This window comes from Hoplias malabaricus, chromosome 17 (assembly GCF_029633855.1).
Source record: "Hoplias malabaricus isolate fHopMal1 chromosome 17, fHopMal1.hap1, whole genome shotgun sequence".
In the NCBI taxonomy this organism is placed as follows: domain Eukaryota; kingdom Metazoa; phylum Chordata; class Actinopteri; order Characiformes; family Erythrinidae; genus Hoplias; species Hoplias malabaricus.
The window spans coordinates 19,152,191-19,175,980 of NC_089816.1; the positions used below are offsets into that span (position 1 = coordinate 19,152,191).

The 23,790-nt window shown below is 45.5% G+C and overlaps 1 protein-coding gene across 2 annotated transcripts in view; it reads left to right on the forward strand.

Annotated features, from left to right (window-relative positions):
* fstl5 (follistatin-like 5) overlaps positions 1 to 21,290 on the forward strand; it is a 134,593-nt gene extending 113,303 nt beyond the window's left edge. For both annotated transcript variants that reach the window (XM_066649968.1, XM_066649969.1), the window contains exons 11-16: positions 5,377 to 5,403; positions 5,504 to 5,622; positions 8,350 to 8,499; positions 11,346 to 11,453; positions 12,612 to 12,736; positions 18,600 to 21,290. In XM_066649968.1, coding sequence (XP_066506065.1) covers positions 5,377 to 5,403; positions 5,504 to 5,622; positions 8,350 to 8,499; positions 11,346 to 11,453; positions 12,612 to 12,736; positions 18,600 to 19,302 — 1,232 coding nt within the window. In that variant the 3' untranslated portion in view covers positions 19,303 to 21,290. The remainder of the gene's footprint in view (positions 1 to 5,376; positions 5,404 to 5,503; positions 5,623 to 8,349; positions 8,500 to 11,345; positions 11,454 to 12,611; positions 12,737 to 18,599) is intronic.
* The last annotated feature ends 2,500 nt before the right edge of the window (positions 21,291 to 23,790 follow it).

Below are 23,790 nucleotides of genomic sequence, written 5' to 3' on the forward strand. Positions count from 1 at the left end.
ATCCCCGAACAACCCTACAGTGGAGGAGACTTTTTAAAATTTAAAGGGTCTTCACAAAATGGAAGCATTATTTATACTTTTAAAAACAGGGAGATGGTCAGCATGGTCAGATGTTGATGTCGGAGGATCCAGGGAATGGTTCTGGACCGTAGGCACCACTCAGAGTAACAGCACACTTTCAGCAGCTTTGGGGATGACTCTGAGGGTGGGTGGCTTTATAAAGCTCTAGACTCGTGTGCAGCTGCTCTAGAGTGTCCCATTACCCTCCCAAAAAGCACACACTTAAAAATAAATTGGTTTTCCTTAAAGTGGCTCCCCAAAGAACCCTAACCTTCATTGGAAAATGACAAATGCTAAAGGATCTTCTCTCAGGTTAACGGTTCTTTATGCTCCATCTAAACCCATGTCTCTAATGGAGTTTTTCCACAACATGGTCTCTACTCTACTATACACAGCTCTACTCTACACTACACTGCTTTACTTGATTCGACTCGTCTTTTCCACTCCTTCACCAGGTGAATCAGGTCCTGGTTCTGGAAGCGGGTTCTTGTTTAGTGGCTGTTCTCTTGTGGTTCAGAGCGAGTCGAGTAGGGACTAAACCGTAGCGTGTAAACCTTGCAGAGCACTGATTGTCCAGAGAGAGTCGTCACTCTATGTGTCGCAACGCAGACGTCCAGCACCAACTCTCCATCTGTAAAATCTCCAGCTGCAGCAGAGATCATGTTTGTTTGTATCTGACTCACGACGGCAGCTCATATAATTACGCCATGGTCTTTTGAAGAGGTTCAAACGCTCCTTGGATCAGTGGCCAACGAAAGAATCCAGCGACAGCTGGACATCCAGCAGAGCCCTGTCAAGTCCAATAGAGTTGGTACCATAAGAAAGCACCATAAGATCTTGAAGTCAGAAAGGGCATCTAAAACATGCTCCATGTGGGGATCATCAGACATGTGGTGGGTGTTTCAGCTACAACAACAACAACACAGGTGAATTATTCTTAAATCATTTTGGAACCTTTGGATGTTTCTCTTTCTGGGTGTTTATCCTCTAACATAAATCTTCAGATAATAGAGTACAGAACCAACTGAGAAGCATGTAAACCTTTTAAGGATTCAAAACATACCTTCACATGAAAGAAACAGAAGGGTTTTTTGAGATGATGTGATGAGGTGAGATGAGGGTTTTTATAGTAGCCCCCTGCAGAACTCTTCAGTGGAAGAAGCCTTTTTAAACTTTAAAGGACTTTCCCAATATGTGAAAAAAAAAATTGGAGTGTGAGGAAGCTTTTAAAGGCTTAGAGTACCTTCGTATATGTAGTAAAAATTAAAGAATGGTCTTAAAATAATGAAGCCACAAAGGATTTTGTACAATGCCTTTAAGTAAGTGGAGGTTAAGGAGTTATAGGCAATAGTAGATAGTCATCAGACGGAGTAAGATCAGACAGATCTTCCTCAATGAGACTTTCCTCCAAAAACAACAAAAGCACAACTTTCTTAGACTTTCTCCCTCATCCGCCTCCTCTCGGCTCCAGCTCACAGGTGCACACAGAGCCCAGCGCAAAGGAGCAGAGATCTGAAATGTGTGCACATCCTTATTGATCTGAGTGGGTTCGAATGACAGAGGGAGTCTCTGGAGTGTTCCATTAAAGCAGCCCAGATTCAGTTCTCTGGAAAGTCACCCTAACTTGTGCAGCTCCAGCCAGTTGGAGCGCCCTGGAGCCACTGCTCTTTTATTTTGCCTTTGCTTATGTACAGGTTTCATTGGTCTGATCACACTGCTGCCACTATGGGCTTGGAAAACAATTATTTATCCTCTGTCACAGCTCTCCACCTGACAGCAGACCAGCTCCACCGACAGAGCCAGGCATCCAGCCGGCCTCCCACTTCCTCTGGATTTTCTGCCTGCAATTATAGCAACTTTTGAAAGATGTTTTTTTTAGTTCTCCACTCCTCCAGACCTCCGTTGGATTGGATGCTGTCTGAGCCTGTTTTGGCTGAAGCCCGGGAAGTGTTGATATGCGAGTTTAAGCCTGGGAAAAGCCCCTCCAGCTAAACAGCACTCCTCCAACGTAAACACTTCCACACACAGCCAACCGCAGCAAAGTTAAAGAGATTTCTCTGTGGCGTTTGGTGTAGAATTAACAACAAATTCACTCCAATGCTCATTTCACTTCTGAATATTTCACATAGATTGTTACAGTGTCCGTTTGGCTGATGCATATAGTTTGAGCATTTTGGTGCTAAGGAGATATTAAAGTAGGTTTATAAGGAATTGAAATTCCAGTTATTGAAATATTGACAGTTATCTTGAAATGTAAACAAAACTATTCAGCGTGGTTTTGCAAGAAATGATTGGCAATAGATTTCTTTCCAATGCAAGTGAATGGAACCAGGCATCTCCATGTCCAACACGTGTGTTTACTCTTTAACAGCACATTCAGTGACCTACTCACATCTTCTGTGGTTTAATAAGGAATGATGATGATCTGAAATGTTATATTCTCTTATGTTTTTATTATTTTGGATTATCACGCTTTATGTACCCCTCCACCCCTAAGAGATTTTGTAGAATGCCAAAAAAAAAAAAAAATTAAACCTTTGCAAACTATATCTAATGCACCAGGCTGTATATTCCTAACAACAGAGGTGTTAATCTGTTCAGACATCTGGTTCCTATCACCACCAGGGCACTGTAATTTTACCAGAAGTTGACACAACTCAAAAAGACTGTCGCAAAACATTGCGTTGATTTTTTTTTTTTCTTTTGACCCAATTTTTTTCTAGAGTTAGTGTAACGAATGCTGACCTGATCTGTACAGTCTGAATGACTTTATATTCATCTTAATTACATCAGTATTCAGAAATATTCAAGAGCTGGAACATTCATGAATTTCATCATCTGCTTGAAAATTAGAAGCTTATAGAACTAACAGTGAAGTATGAAGCTAAATCAAACTCAATCTGGTTTTATTTTAAACAACCATTGGAGGACTCTGCAGGAAACAGGCGGCACATGCCGAGGGGACTGTGATGCCCCCTGCTGAATCTCCTGGGTGGAATATGTGGTGGACAGTGAGATCTTCAGTAGAAACCTTCTCCAGTGTCCGTACGGCTGTGAAGATAAGCATCCGTGTGTTTCCCAGTTAATTAGAGCCCAACTCCGGTCTCCGCCCGATGGGCAAGTGTCGCATAAACAAATGTTGAGTGGAGCCTCTGTGTCTGCCTCAGAGAGCTGGAGCACAGTCGTGTGGATACGCTCTGTTTCTCCCGGAGAACAAGCTCTGGCTCAGAGAGATTTCCAGAGATGTAAGAGGAATCTGTACTGTCCACAAATGAAGACCAGGGCTACAATGCAGCTTCTGTTGTGAATATCTGAGCTATAAATTCAGAGTAAGAGATTCTAACACACATCTAGAAATAATAGCCCATAATATTCATAAACACATCAGCTGTTTCTTGTATAAACAGCGCAGTGGATAACCCTACAGCCATCCACATTACAGAGCAGGGTTCAGCTCCCAGCTCAAGCAGGATCCCCACACGTCACCAGCAGGAGGCTCTTAACAGGAATAACATTCTCCACATCCTGTAAATCAGTAAAACCTGGTCGAGGGATAAGACCATACCCCACTGGAATATACTGTTACTGCCTTTAAACAACAACACGCTCCTACACAGTAGATCACCAAAAACCAACTGCCCTGGGAACGTGATTCTGCAGATTCTCTCTCCAGCGGCAGAGCTGCAGACACACATCATCTCACTCTTGCCGTATCAGTGACCCTTTCCTGTTTATAACGTTTCCCGTGTCTTACGTGTAGTTTGTGAGGTCTGTGGTCTCCGTCAAATTGATCATTCATGTGAGGTTACTATGGATCCCATACATTGAAGTCACACACTGACCCTGTACTGACCCTACACTGCCTTCACACATACAGCAGGTTAGTTTGGGTCGGTCCGGACTAAACCACTGCAGTTGTCCTCCTGAACGTGGACCAGTGCAGTGTGATGTATGAGGTGTGGTATGATCAGAACTGCAGCCATCTCCCCGTCCAGAGATCGAATAGCATCAGTACTCAGTGATATTGGAAAAGACTGGGGCCTTCACAAATCACATCTCTAAAAAAACCTTTCTCTCTTTCTCTCTCTCTCTCTCTCTCTCTCTCTCTCTCTCTCTCTCTCTCTCTCTCTCTCTATATATATATATATATATATATATATATATATATATATATCTTTCTCTCTCTGTCTGTGTGTCTCTCTCTCTCACTGCAGGGGCAGTGTGTCTCCACTGCTTTTCTTCATGCCATCACACACTCGTTTAATCTCCGGTGGTCTCCTGTAACTTTTAATGAGCACATATTTTGAAAAGATTAAAGTTTGCACAAATGTATTTGAAAGAAATGAGTCAGCACTTCTCAGAGAAGAGAGAGAGAACGAGAGAATGAGAGAGAGAGAGAGAGAGAGAGAGAGAGAGAGAGAGAGAGAGAGAGGATGCCACGAGGGAGATTAACATCAGAGGTGAGCTGAGGGAGATTGCTTTGCTGAGCTCTGGCCGATGGAAGCAGGAGGGAATGAAGTGGAGGGAGAAAGGGGGAAAGGAGTGACAGAGCTGGAGGTCACGCCTCTGCATTTGGGGAGTGGAGAGGAAGAAGTCCCAGACTCCAGTCATCATTGTCATAAATGTTGCGGTCATTTGTCCGTAATGAGGCATATTCATCAGCGGAGCAGGGCCCTGACAAACGCTGTCCGTAAAACCTCGCCACACATCTGCCGTGTGCTTCTCTGGAAGATGGCCATGCGTCGATGATAGGGCTGGAACACCGGAGCGGATCTCCTCCTCTTTATGGACACAGAAAACCTCATTAATCCAAGCTGAGGAGGGGCCGGGGGAATTCTGGGAGAGTTAATTGTGCAGTGCGTCTCTCCGCGGCCGGCTGATCGTTTATAGGTTTTAAATTATTAGTGATTTCAGTAATTGATTTTAATGACGAGGACGAGGGACGAGCGCTGACAGCTTCCCACACAGCCTCCACCCCCAGAGTCACACTGACACCTGATGACCACTTAATATTGTGTGGGGAAAAAGATATTTAAGGTGGGAATGAGATGTTTAAAGCAGGGGAAAGATATTTAAGATGTGAGGAAGGAGTAATTTAAGGTCATGTACAAGATAATTAACATGGGAACGAGATGTTTAAAAATATGGCAGAGCAGGAGATACTGTATATGAAGGAGGAAGGTGTGGTTGTTTAAGGTGGGGATGAGATGTTTAAAGCGGGGGAATGAGATAGTTAAGGTGGGGTAAAGGAGATATTTAAGGTGTGGGGCAACATCCTCTTTTCTCTAACAGTTCTCTCTCTCTCTTCTCTTCCAGTGGCCAACATTCTTTGGAGAGAGGAAGGTGTGTGACACTCTCGCGTCCAGATCTGTTTGGTTTTGATTTATATTTTTGTATTGATGTATTTACTGTATTACATTACATTGTTACTCTCTCTTTCCAGGTCTGGGCATTGGTAATATGTTCTACGTGTTTTACGAGGACGGTATAAAGGTGATCCAGCCAGTGGCCTGCGAGATCCAGCGGCACATCAAACCCAGTGAGAAGCTCCTGGGTCTTCAGGTGAGGCGCCCATTAAGACCCGGAGGCTTTATTACATTTTATAACATTGTTCAAAGCATTTATAAAGCTTAATGAGTACAGGATTCACAAAGCAATGACGGACGAACAACATTCTTATGCTTTAGAGCAGTCAGTGTACAGCTCCAGTAAAGTGTGTACATCACTATAAACCAGATTATATGAGAGAGCCTGAGCTAACCTTAGTGTTTATATGTAAATAAGGGAAAAGTGCCCAGACCTGGAATAATTTATCATTTTCCAGTCAGATTTTCCAATTAAAGCATAAAATATTCATCGATCGTTCACTCCTTGGTTTATATTTATCAGCTTTAACGATACCGAGCTGTGTGAGAAACTTGGGGCCAGACGTCAATGAGAAAATACACTCATTCATTCCTTCATTCATCTTCTGTAAGTGCTTCACCCTGATCAGAGTGTCCTAGGTCCGGAGCCTACACTGCACTGAGTCATTTGGCGCGAGGCAGGAACACATCTGCAGTTCTTTTATGTCCCTCATTTGGCCTTGGGGGTCTGTCTGCCTTGACTCAGCCACAGCTCCACCTTAAATGGACCCCATATCAGGTGTGTTCTGAAACAAATCTGATCCAATGTCCAGCCCAGATGCTGGCAAGTCTCTGCAATCCAGGACCATGTGAGGAGCACCAGTGCAGCACAGGTACCAACTAATAAGTGGATCATTTTACACTTTATTTACGCTTACAAACACGCTTTATTTGGATGAATACTGACCCCCCCCCCCCCCCCCTGTGTGTTTGGCAATTGCCAGTGACTCTGGGGTGCAACTGAACGGTGACTTACAGCACAAACCCTCACATCATCTTCGTGTGTCTTGGCCTCTGCACAGAAAGAGGGAGCTTCAATCCTGTCTCACCCGATATTTCAGCTCCGTCTAATTAGCGTCGAGCTCTGTCTGAGCCGAGACGCTCGCGGCTCCCGTGAGAGAGAATGGGTGATGAATCCTCCAGTCATATCCAGTGATATCACTGCCTTCTCTTCTGCTTCTCTCATAGTGGGGGGTGGTTGATAGACGACTGGGAGATGCTTTAAATTGAGCGTTTTCCTCTCTCTTGGTCGTTTGATGGTAGTCGTGCTCGTTCAGGAGGCAGGAGCGTTAGCGTGGAGCAGAACCTCAGCCTCTCTCAGCTTCCCCAGAGGCTCTCGCTCTTCATTAGGAAATGGGTCTCACGTCCAGGCCTCAACACGAGTGTCGTCTGGGGAGGAACTGTAGAGGAACATGCTCCTCTGTGTAAGAGCCATGACCCTGTTGTTTCCTGCCTCTGCTTTCTGCACGTAAATGAGAACATGTTAATAAATCGTGGGGTGATGGACAGATCGCTTTACTTAGCATCAGCAAAGAAGGAGAACAAAGTACAAATGAGAGGTCAGGGGTTTAACCCCTATTTATATTATAGTTTCTTAGACCTTTGCAGGTATCCAAAGTGACAGCTAAGAGCTGCGGTGAGAAATGAATGAAATTATACCATGCTTGTTCTAGACATTTAAATACCATGATTCTTCAAGGGTTCTTGATTAACGTCAGTGGTTCTAGTTGTGTATAGAACTATTTGCATGGAGACCTAGACTAACATGTTGAAATGGTGCCTCAGATTGGTGGAAAATGGTTCTACACAACACCAACATTTTAAAGAGCTGGAAATTATAAAAAATATTTTTAATACCTCTGGTTTTTAGCTGTTTTTGCTTGTTCCTCTTTCTTCTCCGTTCTCGTTTTTCTCAGTGTTTACTCACTGCTCTTATTTCTCTTAGCGCGGGTCCAGCGCTGTGATTGGACAAACTCAGACAAGGGGTCGGGGCAATTCTTGACGTTAGAAGAAGATTAGAACCTTTAATGTGAACATGAACCGAACAATGGCTCCGTATCTAACCTCCCTGATCTTTGCCTGAATTATCTGGCTTAGAGATGGCTTTCTCAGTTGCTGAAAAGTGTTGGAAACAATGACCTCCACCCGCGAACAGAACAGATCCAGTCGTGTGTGAATACTGAAACCCTGAGCTTGTTAAAGTAATTATCATACGGGGTCCGGAGCAGCTTGGTGCAGGTGGGCTGTGAGTAATTGCGAGAGCAGTGAAAGAGGCTCCATCTCCATAGCTGCAGAGACCCGGGGGGATGTGTTGGCGAGTGGATGGTGGACCTGGGGCTGGACGTTAAAGAGGTGAGAACTCGCTCGTATGAGGATCGCGAGTAGGCTCTGGACCCACAATGATCCTGATCAGGTCCAAGTGCTTATAGAAGATTGATGAAAGTTCCAGTCTGCTCTATCGATCCTATGGAAGAATACATCTATATATAGAGTGGAGATATTAGCTAAATATTCACTAAATGAAAACATTAACCCCTTCTTCAAATGGGAAGTATATTTGTTATAATTCACTGTAAGGAACCTCAGTAAAAGTCACAGGTATCACCAGGAGTTTTGCTGAAACACAGACATTAGGCTCGGCACAAACACAGAGTCGAGGAGGAATTTTAAAATATGCACATGGTCCCAGCACAGCACAGGCCTTAATGCCCACTTCAGCTAAACCCACCGAGGCCTGGGAGAGCTGCTCTGCACCATATGTCTCACTGTGATATTCTGAGAGCTCCTCTTTCTCTGCACGCGAGTCCCTAGCATTGACTTTCAATGAAGTCAGCCACATCTGGTAAATTGCAATGACATGCTCGGTTTTTGTGTGTGTTTACAGGAGGAAGTTTGTCCGAAAGTGGAGGGCGAGGAGGAGCAGAAGTGCACGTGGACGTCGGCAGTGAACGTGAAGGATAAGTTCATCTACGCTGCACAGCCGCTGCTAAACAGAGTGCTGATTGTGGACATCCAATCTCAGAAGGCCGTTCAAGTAAGCCCACAAATAAACCACAACTAAAATTTCTCCATCTAATATTCCAGGCTTCAGAGCTTTGTCTCCGATTTATCTAATGAAGCTGTGCTGGGAAGTGGTCCGCCGACACCAGAAACACCATGTTCACTGCATAATTCATGCACTCAGAGACTTTTAAGTGCACGCTTGTTGCGAGATATCATTTTGTATATTTCTCCCAGACATATTCTAACACCTAATGAGCTCATTTCCAGCCTTAACCCCATCCCTCTCGCCACGTAGGGCAATTCTCGCTGATGCTTATAAATGCAAGTGGCTTCAGCGCTTCATTTCCACAGTAATCATGCTGCGTCCTATTCTCCGTGCCAGTGTGAGCCACTAAAACATCTCTTGCTCCAGACTGAGCGGATTAAAAGTGGCCACCAGTTTGGCGAGCTCGCTTTTCAACATCTACCCTTTTGCTCAGAGGCTTCCTGGCTCTCAGAGTTCATGATAAAAAAATAATACATTGTTATCAAATGTTCTTTCTTGGATTAAACGTACTCTGACTGACTGGTCCAAGCGTACATCATTGTCTTTGTAGAATCACGAGGCTTTATTCTCTCTCCCAACACCGTGATTCTCAACACACAAACAAACCCTTGTTTCGGAGGTCTTTGTGCTTCGGTGCTCTCGTTTGGCACTCAGATGTGGCTGTGCTGTGTTGCGAGATCTATTGGCTGTCGAGCTGAGTGAGTGTGTGCATGTTATTGTTGCCTGTTGCAGCATCCAAGTTTGGGAGAAGCCCTGCTAGCCTAGCTACATTTAGCAGGAGGTTGTTTAGAATTGTCTGGAAAAGGATGAACATCTTGGTCACAAAGGATGAGGACATTTGTTTGTCATGAAGTGGAGCAGATTAATCAGGAATGTCCTCTTAGAGTCACTGTAGGCATTTAACTTATTTCTAAAAAAGCAAACTGGCCAAAGTACTTGCTAGTCGCTCAGAAAAGTTTCCTAAAGTTTGAAAGTCTTTGACAAATCTTGACGTGGTTACAAGAGTGAGCACAATCTCAGACAGACAGCTGGGTGAAAAATGGGGGAGTTTCAGAACAGGAAAGGGGCAGAGTTACTCTGTTCATGTGCATGATTTATGGCCTCCGACCGCCGCAGGTCAGTCTCAGAACGTCAGTCAAATCTAGATTGCTGTTGCCTCTTTGGCCTCAGGACACTGCCAGTGTTTTCCAGCTCAGCCCTCCCTGGCGATACTTGGGTGGTGGGAAGGAGGCTGGCAGGGAGTTGGCAGATGTGTCAGGCAGATAAAACTGGCCGTCCCTCTCAGCCAGCGCCCTGATTGGTGCCAGCGGGTATCACTATTTCTCTCTCTCTCTCTCTCTCTCTCAGCCAGGCTTCCAGTGGCCCCTCGTTGGAGACACATGCTTGTTATTCCATCACTGAGAGATTTGGCTTCATTATCTCTGATTATCGAGTGCTAATTAACCACCTGATCCAATGGAGATGGAAAGACAGGGGGGTGCTCCAAGCATTTGCCCACAGAAAACCGACCAAGACGAGATAAAATTTTCATCTTTAAATATTCCTCTGAATAAATGTCTCTATATTTCTCCCTTTCTCCATCCTGTGTTCAGCGGACCTGAGGGAGACCACGATCATACCAACTCCAACATCTCCACAGTCTCTTAGCCCTTTAGACCAAATTAACAAAAATCAGGTAACGGGTCATTTCCAGTTTTCCATTTCCCTATTTCAGAAGGAGAACCTCCACAGACTTTACCCAGAACACTATTGAGGGTGATATAACACTCTGTAAATGACCAGTCCACTTTATTTTAAGCCCTGAGCTCTTTCTGGAGCTTCTTTATCTCCACTCACTCATGAATTTCATCACAGTTCCTGCTGAAGAACCCACTGTTCTTTGGTTCCAGCTGAGAACAAGCAAGATGTCAGCGCAGTTAGATTTTCAGTCGTTGTGGAACAGGAACAAGGTTTGGATGTGACTGTGATGATGGAAAGCCAGGTTTTGTGGATCAGCAGTAGTTTGCTGAAAGGAAAGATGGAACTGGGTCCAGCTCCAGTGCCGAGTTTGTGCAAAAGACACTGGACCAGAACTGGACGAATCAGAGAACCAGAGCGCTGCAGTGGAGCTGAAGCAAAATGAGCACAGTGGGAGGTTTTTCAGACTTGATTCATATTTAAATAAATACCCAAACTCCTCTGAATGTTCACTTTCTGAAACCAGGTGTAACGAGTGAAAACATTGCTCCGATGTTGATATAAATGTCAGATGTGTGTTGCATCAGTCGGCGTGTGTTTGCATGAAGAGGTTTGTGAAATCCTTTTTTTTTAATTGTCTTTATTTTCTGTTCAAAAATGAGTTATTCGTGTCTGAGTGAAGACAATCCCCTGGCGGGCGACTGGAAATGAGTACAGACAGAGAGCAATTATCCCAGAGTGTCTGAACAATTGTTACTGACAGTGCTCCATTACGAAATATGGCCATGTAACTGAACCCCGCGAATAAAAACCTTCCATCTGTTCTTTTAAAAGCAAGATGTTCACTGACAGGCTCGCTGAGAGTGTGCAGGGTGTTAAAATGCCCAGAGCCAGGAACATTAGAGCAGGGCCATGGCCGGACTATTAGGAGAGGTGAGGGAGCAGCACGCTACCATTTCATTATTAACCAGAACAGTTTGATGGGTCTGTACTTCCTCCCGTGCTCTTAGAGAAAGAGTGGTGTGCGTCTTGCCTTTACAATAGATGCTGCAATCCCTGTGAGGATTTGATTGCAGCCACATACTGCACAACTTTGTCTCTCTTTCCTTGAACACATGCCAGAGACTGATGTGTTTTACTTTATTTCTGTACAGACAGTGAACACAGACCAGGTTCCAGTGAAGCTCCACTACGATAAATCCCATGACCAGGTGTGGATTCTGAGCTGGGGGGATCTGGAGAAGAACTTCCCCACCCTACAGGTAACAAAAACACAGACGTCCAAGAGCTTAAGTCATTCAGTTGTTGGTGCTGGTGAGGGTTAAAGAGCTCCCAGATAGATTTAGGCTTAATCTGTGCCACTTTTGGCTCTTACGACTCAATTACAGCACCGGCCAGTGTTGTGTGGGGACGGACATGGGCCAAATGTTGATTTGGCCCAGATTTGTTCCACAAAACACCTGATATCTGGCCCATTTAAGGTGGCTCTGTATCTGAGCTTAGGCAGCCAGACTCCCCCTGAGTCAACACGTCAATGAAGGCCAGATGTGGGCCATAAGAGTGGTGCAGATGTGCCATATTTGGGCCAAACATTCATTGCTCTCTGGGCTCTCACATGTGCCAAAGTCTTTGTCATGGGATGCTGAAGTCATACCCAAAAATTTGGAGGCCTCCATTTAGATGATTATCTTAATGACAATAAGAATATAATAAATATACAGCCCCTGTTTGATATGCCACATTGAATGTTTTAATTTTTGAACCCGGTGTGTGGCTTAGAATATAAACAGAAATAAACAGAACTGCACAAATATTAACCCCAATATACTGCAGCTTCCTCCCTTCAGAGGATGTCACCTGCAACTGCTGAGCTGTGGAACCCAAACTCTTCAGCAGGACCTGATCATGTCCATCTAGTGATCTGTAATGACTCCCACACCTCAAACGTCAACCCCCCCGACCTGGGGCAAACACTCCAGTTTGAGAACAGTGGATGCAGAGGATTAGCTCTCAGCTCATCATGTTACAAATCATCTTTAAGGGTGCGCTAATCCCCAGCTCTGCTCTCAGGTCTCAAATCTGTCACTCAGCATCTCTGGAGTGAAGATCACACCTTGTTAAAAACTGCTCTTGAAGTGAGTGGAAGTTCACTTCCCTCCCCTTCCTCTGGTCCCTTAATGATTTTTACTGACATTTCCAGGCCATTTGTAAATGATGTAACATGATTGAATCAGCATAGCAGGGTGTCCCCGCGGAGCCACCTTTCAAATTACTGCCCCAAATAAAGCTGTAAGCAGAGCCGTCCCAGAGCAGGACGACAGCGAGGCAGATGAGACGATAGCTATCAAAGCCGAGGCCACGGCGCCGATGTGAATTAACTCTCGGATCAGAACCTGTCATGTTGTTTTCCTGATGCGCAGGTGATTAACCAGGCCAGCGGCAGCTCCTCGCACCACACCGTCCACACGCAGCCGGTGGGACGCCGCTTCGACAGAGTGGACGACTTCTTCATACCTCCCTCCAGCCTCACCATCAATCACATCAGGTACGGCCCGGTCCCAGCCTCAGGAAGGCCAGGGACTAAGAATTAGTGAATGTACTGGAGTACATACAATAAACTTATTCTAAACCTACTGTAATCCTAATCCTAACCCCAACTCAAGGCATCATGCTCAGTACCACCAAATCACCCCTGACCCTGAGGTGTTGTGTACAAATCTACAATGATTATAGAATATGGTTCATTTATGTTCCCTAACTAATAGCTCTTTTTCGGCTGCATGGAACCTACTCACCTCGCCTCAGCTCTCCTGCTTTTCCACCGGCCAAATCCGGTCCTGGAACCTAATTGTAATTTACTAATTGTAAACCCTGCAGACCCTCCAGCAGCACTGCTGTGTCTGATCCACTCGCAGCATCACAACACCACCACCACGTCAGTTTCACTGCAGCTCTGAGAATGATCCTCCACCACACCTGCTCTGTGGGGGTCCTGAGGAGGATGGACTGTGACTGTAGAACTACAGAGTGGCTGAAGAGGAACAGGGTGGCTCTAATGTTTGAGATGTTTTGGACGCTTTGTTTTATGTTCAGGACACATTTGCTTCCTTTGCTGCAATGTCAAAGTCTTATTCAATAACAGGTGTGTGTCCAGCATCGCTGCACGCCTGGAAAACCTGCCGGGGCTAAAAGTTTGATTTCTCACCAGGGTCTGGCTCATTATTCCACATTAGCTCTGCATCAAATCATGGGTGAACAGCTGACTGTCAGCGGAGAAGAGGATCAGAGGAACACGAGCCGTTATCTTCAGACGGGATTCAATCAAATCAAATGAGCTTGTCCTTTCAGGCGTCTCCTCTCGCGCTGTTTACTCAGGGTTTAATCTCACGACTCTCGTCCCCAACACTGCTAAATCCACTCCGGGACGCAAGTGACTGTGAATGCGTTATAGGGGATATTAGGGGCTAATGTTAATCCTCCGTTGTGGTTTACTCAGCTTCACTTGGAGCACAGTGTCAGTCGTACAGTCACGAGAGCCAATTCCACAGGCCTGGCTGCGACATGAGGATGGAGGACTGTGATTGTGGCATGGATCTATACCTGCTTTAAGAAATGGTACGAGAGTCAGTTATCAAAGGCAGGAGCACAGCAGGAGGCGCCCCAGCTTCTGAATCTAAAAATATCTTAAGGAGCGAGGTCTATATTTTATTTACTATTATTTTCATTATTTATTTATGTCTTTAAAAGCAGGAAAGAGCTTTTGAAAATCCCAGTTCACATCTATAAACTTCCTGGCTTTAATTACAACCCCAAACTGAACAGCGTTCAGGCATTTTTTACTTTGCCTGAGCTTTGACTGAATTACACGACAAGCTACAACCATCATAAACACTGTAGTGTAACATGTTGCAGCTGAGTGTGTGCTGTGTGAGAACAGCTTGCAGAGAATCGATGGTGGGCAAGTAATCTGGATATTTATAAACCTAGAAACTGCACTGTAATCTGCACTAGTGCCTCAAGTTTGTAGACATTTCCACCTTAAGTGATCAGAGAGAGAGCCTAGCATACCAGACCCAGACACTTTGTTTTTTTACCCATTTACAGACACTGGGGAGAGGAGACACACTCAGAGCTTTATACACAGGGTTGTTTTAAATCACTGTCCTACCTCGCTGCCCAGGAGTTTTTATTTTTGGTCTTGGCCTACTTCAGTTTTGCACCTCCTAGGTGCGATGACATTTAGCGCCGCTGTCCTTTTCCTGACCCTCCTCAGTGCTTTAATGTGTCTCAGAGCTGAGGTCAGCTGCATGCTAAACGAGGCCAGTGCAATGCAGTGCAGTAGAATGGTCACTTAAGTGCGTCGTCCTGCGCCGGACGGCAATGAGGTTACATCCCCGACACCAGCCCTGGGCCAGAGAAGACATTTCAGCTCTGTTTCATAATAAAACCCAGCAGTGTGAGTAAATCCAGAGAGGAAAAGCAGGACAGAGCTGATGATGAAACAGATTATCCTATAAATCTGATTGTGTTCATAATCTGTGTGTGACGAATAATAGAAAGGAACCACGCAGTGCACCTGCCACCTTAAACCGTCTCTTTATTTCCAGTGAAAAATCAAGCAGAAAAACACCAGCAGCACACACTGTTTTAGTGGTTATTAACTTTCTAAACCAACAGGCCCTTAGTGACCATTAACATGGGCAGCGTATAAATAACACGCCTCTGATTCACAGTGTGATGCTGTATCTAACGCAGGAGACATAATTAACCGCCTTTAGTTTCATTACAGTGGCATAAATAGACTGAAGGATGCTTTATAAAGTGTGCAGTAGTTAAACAGCACTGTTTTCTTTGATGTCCAGTCATTAAGGGTCATTAAGCAGAAGTTACTCATTCCTGAGGACGTTACATTAATCCACTGACCGATGGAAGGACAGTCCACAGAATAAGAGAAATATCAGCCATTAAAGCCAAATCCTTGTTTCTACACTCACCTTACCCTCACTGTCCCCCCTCTTGGCTCCGCTGTCCCCTCACTGTCCCCACTCTTAGCTCCGCTGTCCCCTCCCTGGGGTGGGCCAACGAGGGAGGAGTGTCTCACAGAGTGGACAGTGAGTGGACACAGGGTTTAAAACTCCAGCAGCACTGCTGTGTCTGCTCCTCTCGCACCAGCACAACACACACTAACACACCACCACCACGTCAGTGTCACTGCAGCGCTGAGAATGATCCACCTTCCAATACAGCCTTTAATTTCACAAGTACGGAAGGAGTGGCGTGGTCAGTGGAGGAGATGAAAGGAGCGTGAGTGCGTGAACAAGGAGCTCATTTTAATGTTTTGGCTGAAGGCTGTTTGTTTGATAGGGAATGTGTTTGAGGTCAGTATTTTCCAGCATCCTCAGTCCCTCTCATTAATAAATGCAGAGAACATGCTGCAGAACTCCATTCATTGTGATACTGAGCTCCTGTCAGGCTTTTATCGATACTCTGGGGAGCACCCCGCTTCTCCATTTCTCTCCATTTCGTCTAATTTTACATTCAGTTTTTTTGCTCGGGCCGTTTCAGCAGGCGCCTGGTGTTAAGGGGAAGTGGCTTTTATTTGGTTTGTGTTTAGGACGCGTCCTCGGAGGCGACTCTCAGAAGAAGTCACTTCCATTAATCGCTTTACAGTGGCTTCTATAAAACAACAAACCCACAGGTAGTCATCAAACATCCACAAAGCCAGTCCAAGCAGCTCTGGGCTCTTTTATACAGAGCTGCTGCTGTTCTTTATTAGACCTCTTTTCAGAAACGGCCTTATCTGCTCTGCTACAGAAGCTATAGGGTCTCATTAGCATTCCATCTGCTGCCTGAGCTATAGGCCACGGGAAGTAGAAAACACAGACCTACGACTGGTTTGAGACCACAGCACAGTCCTGCTTCAAAGCTCCTGGGATGGCGTTAGGTTACGAGGCAGGGTTGAGCCTCTCTTGATCTGTGCATCAAGGCTCCTGAGACCCAGACGACTCTGTGGATGCTGTTGGCCAGAGGGATCCCTCCAGAGCGAGTAATCACAACAGATGTCAGCACAGGAGACCTTTGCAGTGTGAAATACCCATTTGTGACCCTCTCTTCCACTGTGCACTGAACACCTTCAGTAAAAATAAATGAACCGCTCAGATCAGTAATGCACCCTCCGAGCATAGCGTAACTATAAAACACTTTGTGCTCATATACAATACTCAAACATCTAACAAAATACCACACCACAGCCTCAGCGCTGTGTCTGTGTTTGTGTGAATAACAGTAGTTAAAAAGACCCATGCTTTGGACCTGAGGTAAAGCAGCTTAGAGTGAGAAACATTGTCTCTGTTTTCTTCAGAAGAGCAGACCGATATTAAGAGTGAGTTAACTGACCAATTCTCTACAGTGCCACCCTGTGACAGACCAGTGCTGCCGAGCTGGTTAGTTTAGAAAAATAAAAGCTGAAATTCTCCATTTTTGTTGCAAACTCAGTAGGGTTCACAGATACCAACAGAACACACGCACACACACACACACACACACGATTTTATGACTTTCAACAATTCCAAAAGGGTTAATTAGGGGGCCTTGGACCTGCTGGGATCTGCTGTATTTTGCACCTTGACCTTTCCCACACATGCTGCAATATATGAGCACGCTTCCAGTCTCCAAACCCGGGCTCTCGAGACGACTGGGACGGGAACTGTTCTGAAATTCTGCTGTGTTTCTCGCTCTTCTTTACATGTGCATGGATTAAAGTTTCATAAAGACCTATTCAGATATCAGACAGACATTAAAATAACCTCATTTCTACACTCTGTCTCTTCTCTCAGCTTCACTGACCCCTCACTCTGTAGTTCTGCAGACTGTGGTTCATCTGCACGTTCTCTGCTGTGTCTGATCCACTGCTATCAGCACAGCACACCACCACAAATCATACCTGCACTGTGGGGGTCTGGACCGTTGAAACTCCAGGGTGAAAGGGGGTTAACAAAGTTTGCAGAGCATCTGATAGAGTAGAGTGTGTAAATGTAGTAAGTGTAGAACTGAGAGAATGGACAGTGAGTGTAGAAAGGAGGAGGTGGCTGTAATGTTATGGCTGATTTCTAATGTCTGAATTGTATGAACCATGAGAGAATAAAATGATAAAATCCCTTCCACGTTCATGATGTGACTGAAGTCTCTTCGTACTAATGGACACAGAGTGGACAGGAGAAGCTGGAAACTTAAACCTCTAATGGACAGACAGCATCGGCCAATCAATGAAGCTCATCATTACAGACAATGAGGTGTCCATCAGCCTGAAGCGGACGGCAGCGATCTCTTTGACCCAGTCAGAGTCACAGCCTCGGAAATCGGACTGCAGCGCACTGTGGGATTGATCAGAGAGCATTTGTGTTTAATTGAGGCTCATCACCTGCTGACATTTCCTCCTGGTCCTTTCATCTCCTTCTGTAAGAGATCTAATGGCCAGTGGTCAGCTTCTGTGGATGTTTTCCTCCTAAAGCTTAAGAGATCTTATAAAGCAGAAACAAGGTAGAGAGTGTGTTAACCACAGGTTTGAGCGGGACCCTGCCTGTGTTAGATAATCGTGGACAGCTGGGGGGGCCGCTCTAAGAAAGGCAACTGCAGCATAGCCCCCGTGTCCTGTTCCTTCTCCTCCAGAGCTGGGCATAAGAGCCTCCCAGCTTCAGATAGTCTCCACCAGATACTCCACCCAGAAGCATATGTTCAGACTGCTTTTCAGTGGGAAAGCGTGTGATATGAAGTCTGACACAGAGAAGTCTAAACAGAGAATGTGGAAGTTGAGATCCTGTCTCCACCCAGAGCTCCACACCTCCACCATTAGGTCAGGTGTATCTCAGTCTGGGATCTGATCAGTGTCTCTCTCTCTCTCTCTCTGGATCTGAGCGGAGTTACACAGCTGGCTGCCGGTCCACTAAAGCCTGAGGGCAGATTAAAGTCTTGCTGAGAGCAGGTCTTTCACCGAGGGTTATCCAGGTCTTATACAAGTTACATCTGGTTTTCTGGGATGTGTGGATTTGCAGCAGGGGCTCCACAGCATGGGAAACAGACCCCATTTTGAAACCTGAAATAGTTTTTTCACAGATTCTTCCTTCAGTAAGGTTGAAGGAATATAAATCCTTGTGGAAAATCTGTTGTGTTTTAAAGCTTTTTCTCATGTTCTCACCTTGTTTTTTTTAGTATAAGAAACACATGTTAATCCCAGCACAGCGGTTAGGAGTAGAGTGTTTTTACCCCTCATTGCTCGCTAGCAGCTCAACTCTGGGTCCCAAACACTTCATAGACACAGAGTCAACAATGTCCTTGTTAATTTGAGGAGAGACTGATGGTGAAATGCTGTGGTCCTTAAAGTAACCTAAGGATTATGTTCTCCATTTCAGGTTTGGAATCATCCTCCATAAGAACGAGCCGGCTCTTCACAAGTTCGACCTGGAAACCATGTCCTATGTGAAGAACATCAGTTTGAGGGAGTACGACTGTGTGCCTCAGTCTCTGGCCTACACTCACCTGGGCGGCTACTTCTTCGTCAACTGTAGGCTGGACTCCACCGGCGCCGTTCGTCCACAGCTGATTGTGGACAGCGTGACGGACGGAGTGATCGGTCCTAACGAAGATGTGAGTGGCACCCCCTACGTCTCTCCTGACGGACATTACCTGGTCAGCGTGGACGACAGGGACGGCCTCATGAGGCTGCAGCCCATTTCTGTCCGCGGTCAGATCGGTCAGGCTTTCGACATCCACACCAACCTGCACATCTCCGACCTGGCCTTCATGCCGTCCTTCACCGAGGTCAACCAGTACAACGTGTTCGGCAGCTCAGGACAGCAGACAGACGCTCTGTACGTGGAGCTCAGCACCGGGAATGTCAAAATGATTAAGAGCCTCAAGCCTCCCATTTCGGCCTTGCAGTGGCGCTGGAGCCGCAAGAACCGCGTGATGACCGGCAGCGGCCTTTTTGGACAGTACCTCATGACCCCTTCCCAGAGCTCTCTGTTCATCCTGGACGGACGCCTGAACAAGCTCAACTGTGAAATCACTGACGTCCCCCTGGGGAACACTGTGGTGTGGGTGGGAGAGGCCTAGGGCCCTGAGTAGAAGCTCGGGGGAAAAGCATAAAACAGAAGTACAATTGCACTGAATTTGGTCTGTGTTTAATTTCCACTGAGAGGAAATCTCATGTTCTAAATAAAAAAAATACCAAATTGACTGTTTTAAAAACCACTGCATCTGTTCCTGAGGAATTTAATCAAACGTAGCTTGGGGTAGAGTGGGATAGGCTTGTTTTTAATGCACTGGGTAGGACCCCAAGTGAAATAGCAAACTATTAGTCACTCCACTGTTAGGACAAAATTAGCCCTAGTGTCTTATAAAGGAACTTTATTAGGACGTAATTCAGTTCGGAGACGTGAGGAAGGTTCAGTCACCTTTGAACGCCGGCGAATTCATGATATTCAAACAAAACAAAAGAGCGAAACTCTATGGCTTCCCTGATTGTTTAACACTTAACACTATTTCTATTCCTCCCCTGCGCCCCCCGTCCTGTACACATTCACATGCACGTCTGGGCCCACTGTGCCTTGAAGGGACACTCACTCAAAAGTGAAACAGAAAAAAAATTTAATTGAATATCCCCTCTGACCTTTCAGAGCTGGAGGAGAGAAAGACGTTCAACACTTTAATTCCACCTGTTTAGACCCTGGAGACCCTGGCCGTGTGCGCTGATTAGAATTAGAAAGGCCCCTCGCTCAGAGATTGTCTGAAGTGGCGATGGAGATGTTGTAAAAGTCAGAACGGCAACGTTTTGGAACCTCTCTAGTTGCGGAGGATTGTTTTGATTTTACGAAAAGTAGGAGTAAGGACGGATCATTTATTCTGCGCCGCAGGTTCATAGAGAGATACGTGATTACGTAGCCCCACAGTGTCGAGGTTAGGGTGGACGTAGTTGTATGTACCCAGGGTCCAGCACTGGCTTTCAGTAAATCATACGGTGTGTGTTTTTTGGTGTGGTGTTAGACGAGCTTTGTACATTGCAAGGTTTCTATAAGCTGAGATCTTTACTTTGATCCTGACTTGAGTCACAACACAGAGGAATGTTTTTAGAATAAAGCAGAAGCACAAAAACGTGTGCACATCACTGACTGCATCTGAAACGGCCTAAATGCTGTCTCTGAGGGACGACGGCGCCGAGTCCTGTCTATATAACACACGTCTCTGTTCAGCTGATTTCTGATGGTCGTGCAGTCCTTCGCTGCCTTGTACTCCCACAATCCTGAGTGTCACGGTCAGCACTGCTCAGGAGTGGCAGCGATGTTTTTGCGCAGATGTGAGTTAGATTTATCTTTATATATTTAATGAGCAGAAGTAGTCAAATCATCACACACCTCTCGTTCCTTTATCTCCAGACGCTGTGATTATTCAGGCTCGTGAGCATGTCCTGAGCATTGTGGCGTGTTTCTACCTCTGAATCGTGTCTCAAACACGATTTGGTCACAGGTTCCTTCACGTCAAAACGCTGGCTTTTGACTCATGAGACAAGCAAGGCATCGAGGTGCTACCTTCTGTTTCAGACGCAGCCAGTGCCAACCTCCGACAGCCAGAGTCTATGCATTCTCACCGACACTCAAACCCAGCGATGGACTTGAGAAATCGTCACAGGTTTATTCCTCTCTCCACTTTGGGAATTGGACTCTTTTTTTCAATGTGATTAGGTTCAGATTTTGTATATTTGGCTTTAAACAGCATTTTTATTTGAACATTTTGACCCTATTTTCATCGCTGCACATCCACAGGACCCCCGCTGTGACCCCTTTGTGTTCTGTATATAGAAGAAAGAGGGATATGGTTTTTCAAAAAAAACAGTCCTCCAAAAAAATCATCCACTTCAGCAGGTTGAGCTCCTGGAGGTTTTAAAAACCAGATTCGACTGCACTGACCTCTGTTCCACAGCCGAAGCGTGGAGTGCATCTGGGCGTCAGGTCCGGAGATCTCATCAGACCCATGTAGCCATGTATGTTGACTCGTGTGCTTGTTATTTCTGTAGAGAAATCATGCTTGACATTTTACCAGTTAAATAAAACCTATAACTTTGAAAAAAAAAAAAAAAACGCTCAAGCATCCTCCATTTCTCTGGCTCATTTCCCTCCAGAAGGAGTTCAGACTGAAGCAGTCAGTGGAGACCCATAAGGTGAAAACGCTTAAATCCAAACTCCACACTGTTGTTTCTTTACTTTCTCATAATGAGCGCGAAGCACAGTGATGAAATTCAATGATTAGCGCTCGCTTCTTTCCAAAGGGAATTATCTCCACTCCACTGCCTCAATTATGCCTTCATTATGTGACATAATGAGACCCGACTTTAAAGCACTGTTGGGGAGAGTGGAGAGTAAACTGGTGGTTTCACACTGTACCCACGGCTCCGGGCGAAGAAAACCTTTTCAGGACCTGAGAGAGAATGGGCACTGTTGGCAGATTAAAGCATTATTAAAGCATCACTGTGCCATGGGGAGGGCTCTGGGTTCAAGTGCAGTGTTTACACAATCAGTGACATGATCAAATCAGTCTGACGTAGAGATTATGGTGGCCCAGAGAGTCAAAACACATTTTAGAAGACAAACAAAACAGAAGAACACTATTACCCTTAAGGATGCACACTTTAATGCTAAGATAGATAATTATAGATAGTTAGCATCTGCCAGAAGCGTATGCAGTCAAAGCAAATACAGTAGAAAATACACACACACACACTCTGACTTTACATCTACAAGGTGGACCAACAGTGAGGGGACAGTGGAGCTGAGAGAGTGGACTCAGAGTGTGTTTGTGTGTGTATGAGAGCCATAACTCTGCTGCTCTCCCTCTTCAGTAACGAATAAGAGTGTGTGCAGAACTGGAGCTGTCCTCCTGCCTCTGTATTTAAAGCTCATTAAACACACTGATGAATTCTGGATGATTTTATTCACGTGGCTAAACTACAGAGACCCATCCAGAACATCAGAGCTTCATCGAGACGCGCGCCCCCCAGAGGTGCAAGCTTCATTATTCAGAAAGGTGTGTGTGGGGCGGGGGAGCGGGGGGAGCGGGTGATCTTAATGTCCTGGTCTTTATTATTGGGTGCTGAAATGTTCCAGGTCAGTTTTCACACACAGCACACTGGGACTTCCACTTTAAATTCATGTTTGAGATATTTCAAATGAATATTCATTCATTCATTCATCTCCTGTGATCACCCAGTCACCATCACACTCACCCAGCCGTAAGGAAGTTTGTCAAAAGTACTTTAATAGTCATCTCATTCTGTTCATTATGTTGTTCTCAGTGAAGTTTGTACTCAGCCATTCATCTCTTCTTCAGTCTTTTTCTCTCCGCTCTTCAGCTCTACTGCCACTCATCCAGACTCTAATGTAGAGGAAGGCTCCAGAAACACAAACCTGATTCACTTTTCTCTCCAATTTTCTCATTGTTGCTGCTGTGGTTGTTTCCGGGAATGGGTTTGACTCAGAGATTTCAGAGAGCTGCTGAAACTGAGCCTCAACCTGGGGCCCTCACCCCTCTCTGTCTCTGATTCTGTGAAGGTGGAGAGCAGGAAACACACACACACTCCTCAGACACACAGAGTGTGTGAATGCAGGTGTGAGGAACAGCTTTGGTGTGAAATTAAGGTAAACTTTAAGACAGTTTTACCTCTGTAATGACACATTAATATCTCTGTGGTTCCACCTTAACATTTCTGTAAATATTACAATCTCAGAATCAGAACAGCTTGTTTATCCCATGTTTTCTCACTGCGCCATCTTCTTTCACTCTGTGTGTATGTGTTGGTGGACTTCAGATCCACACATTAAAACGCGCCCATGTTCTGAAGAAGGGATTTATTTATAACACATCTCCTTTAAAGACCGGGGACAAAGAAACTCTTGGCTTTAGGCTCAACGCCGACATCCTCCTCACATCCTCCACAAGTCAAACTCCTGGTGACAGGATCTCAGTTTCTATGACAACCCCCTGGTTTCCTCACTCCCTACATCTGTCCCCGTCCGGCTCCACGCCAGGGGTTTGTCACAGTTACAAATTATTCATCCCCTCATTTGGGAGAGTGAGAGATGGAGGGATGAGAGGCGGGAGGTGGAGAGTCCATCACTCGGCTCTAAACAGAAGCTCAGAACTGAAACCAGCAGACCACTAACACAAACGCACTCAGTCACAAACCAGGAATAAGGGCTGGGAAAGAGAGAGAGAGAGAGAGAGAGAGAGAGAGAGAGAGAGAGAGAGAGAGAGAGAGAGAGAGAGAGAGAGAGATAGATAGATAGATAGATATGTGGGGTGCTTCATCTGTAGCAAAATTCCTGGGCATGGCATCAGACGGACATCATTAGGAAAATGCTTTATTGCTCCTCCTGCCACTCAAGTGTCTCTCTCTCCCGCTCTTCCTTTCTTTCTGACAAAACCGACTTGCCCAGTCTGGCCACGCGGGGAGAGTCAGCTGCTTACACTAAGAGATAACAGTTGAAGAAACACACACACACACACACACACACACACTGTATGTTAAGCTGTTGCTGTGATTGGAACAAG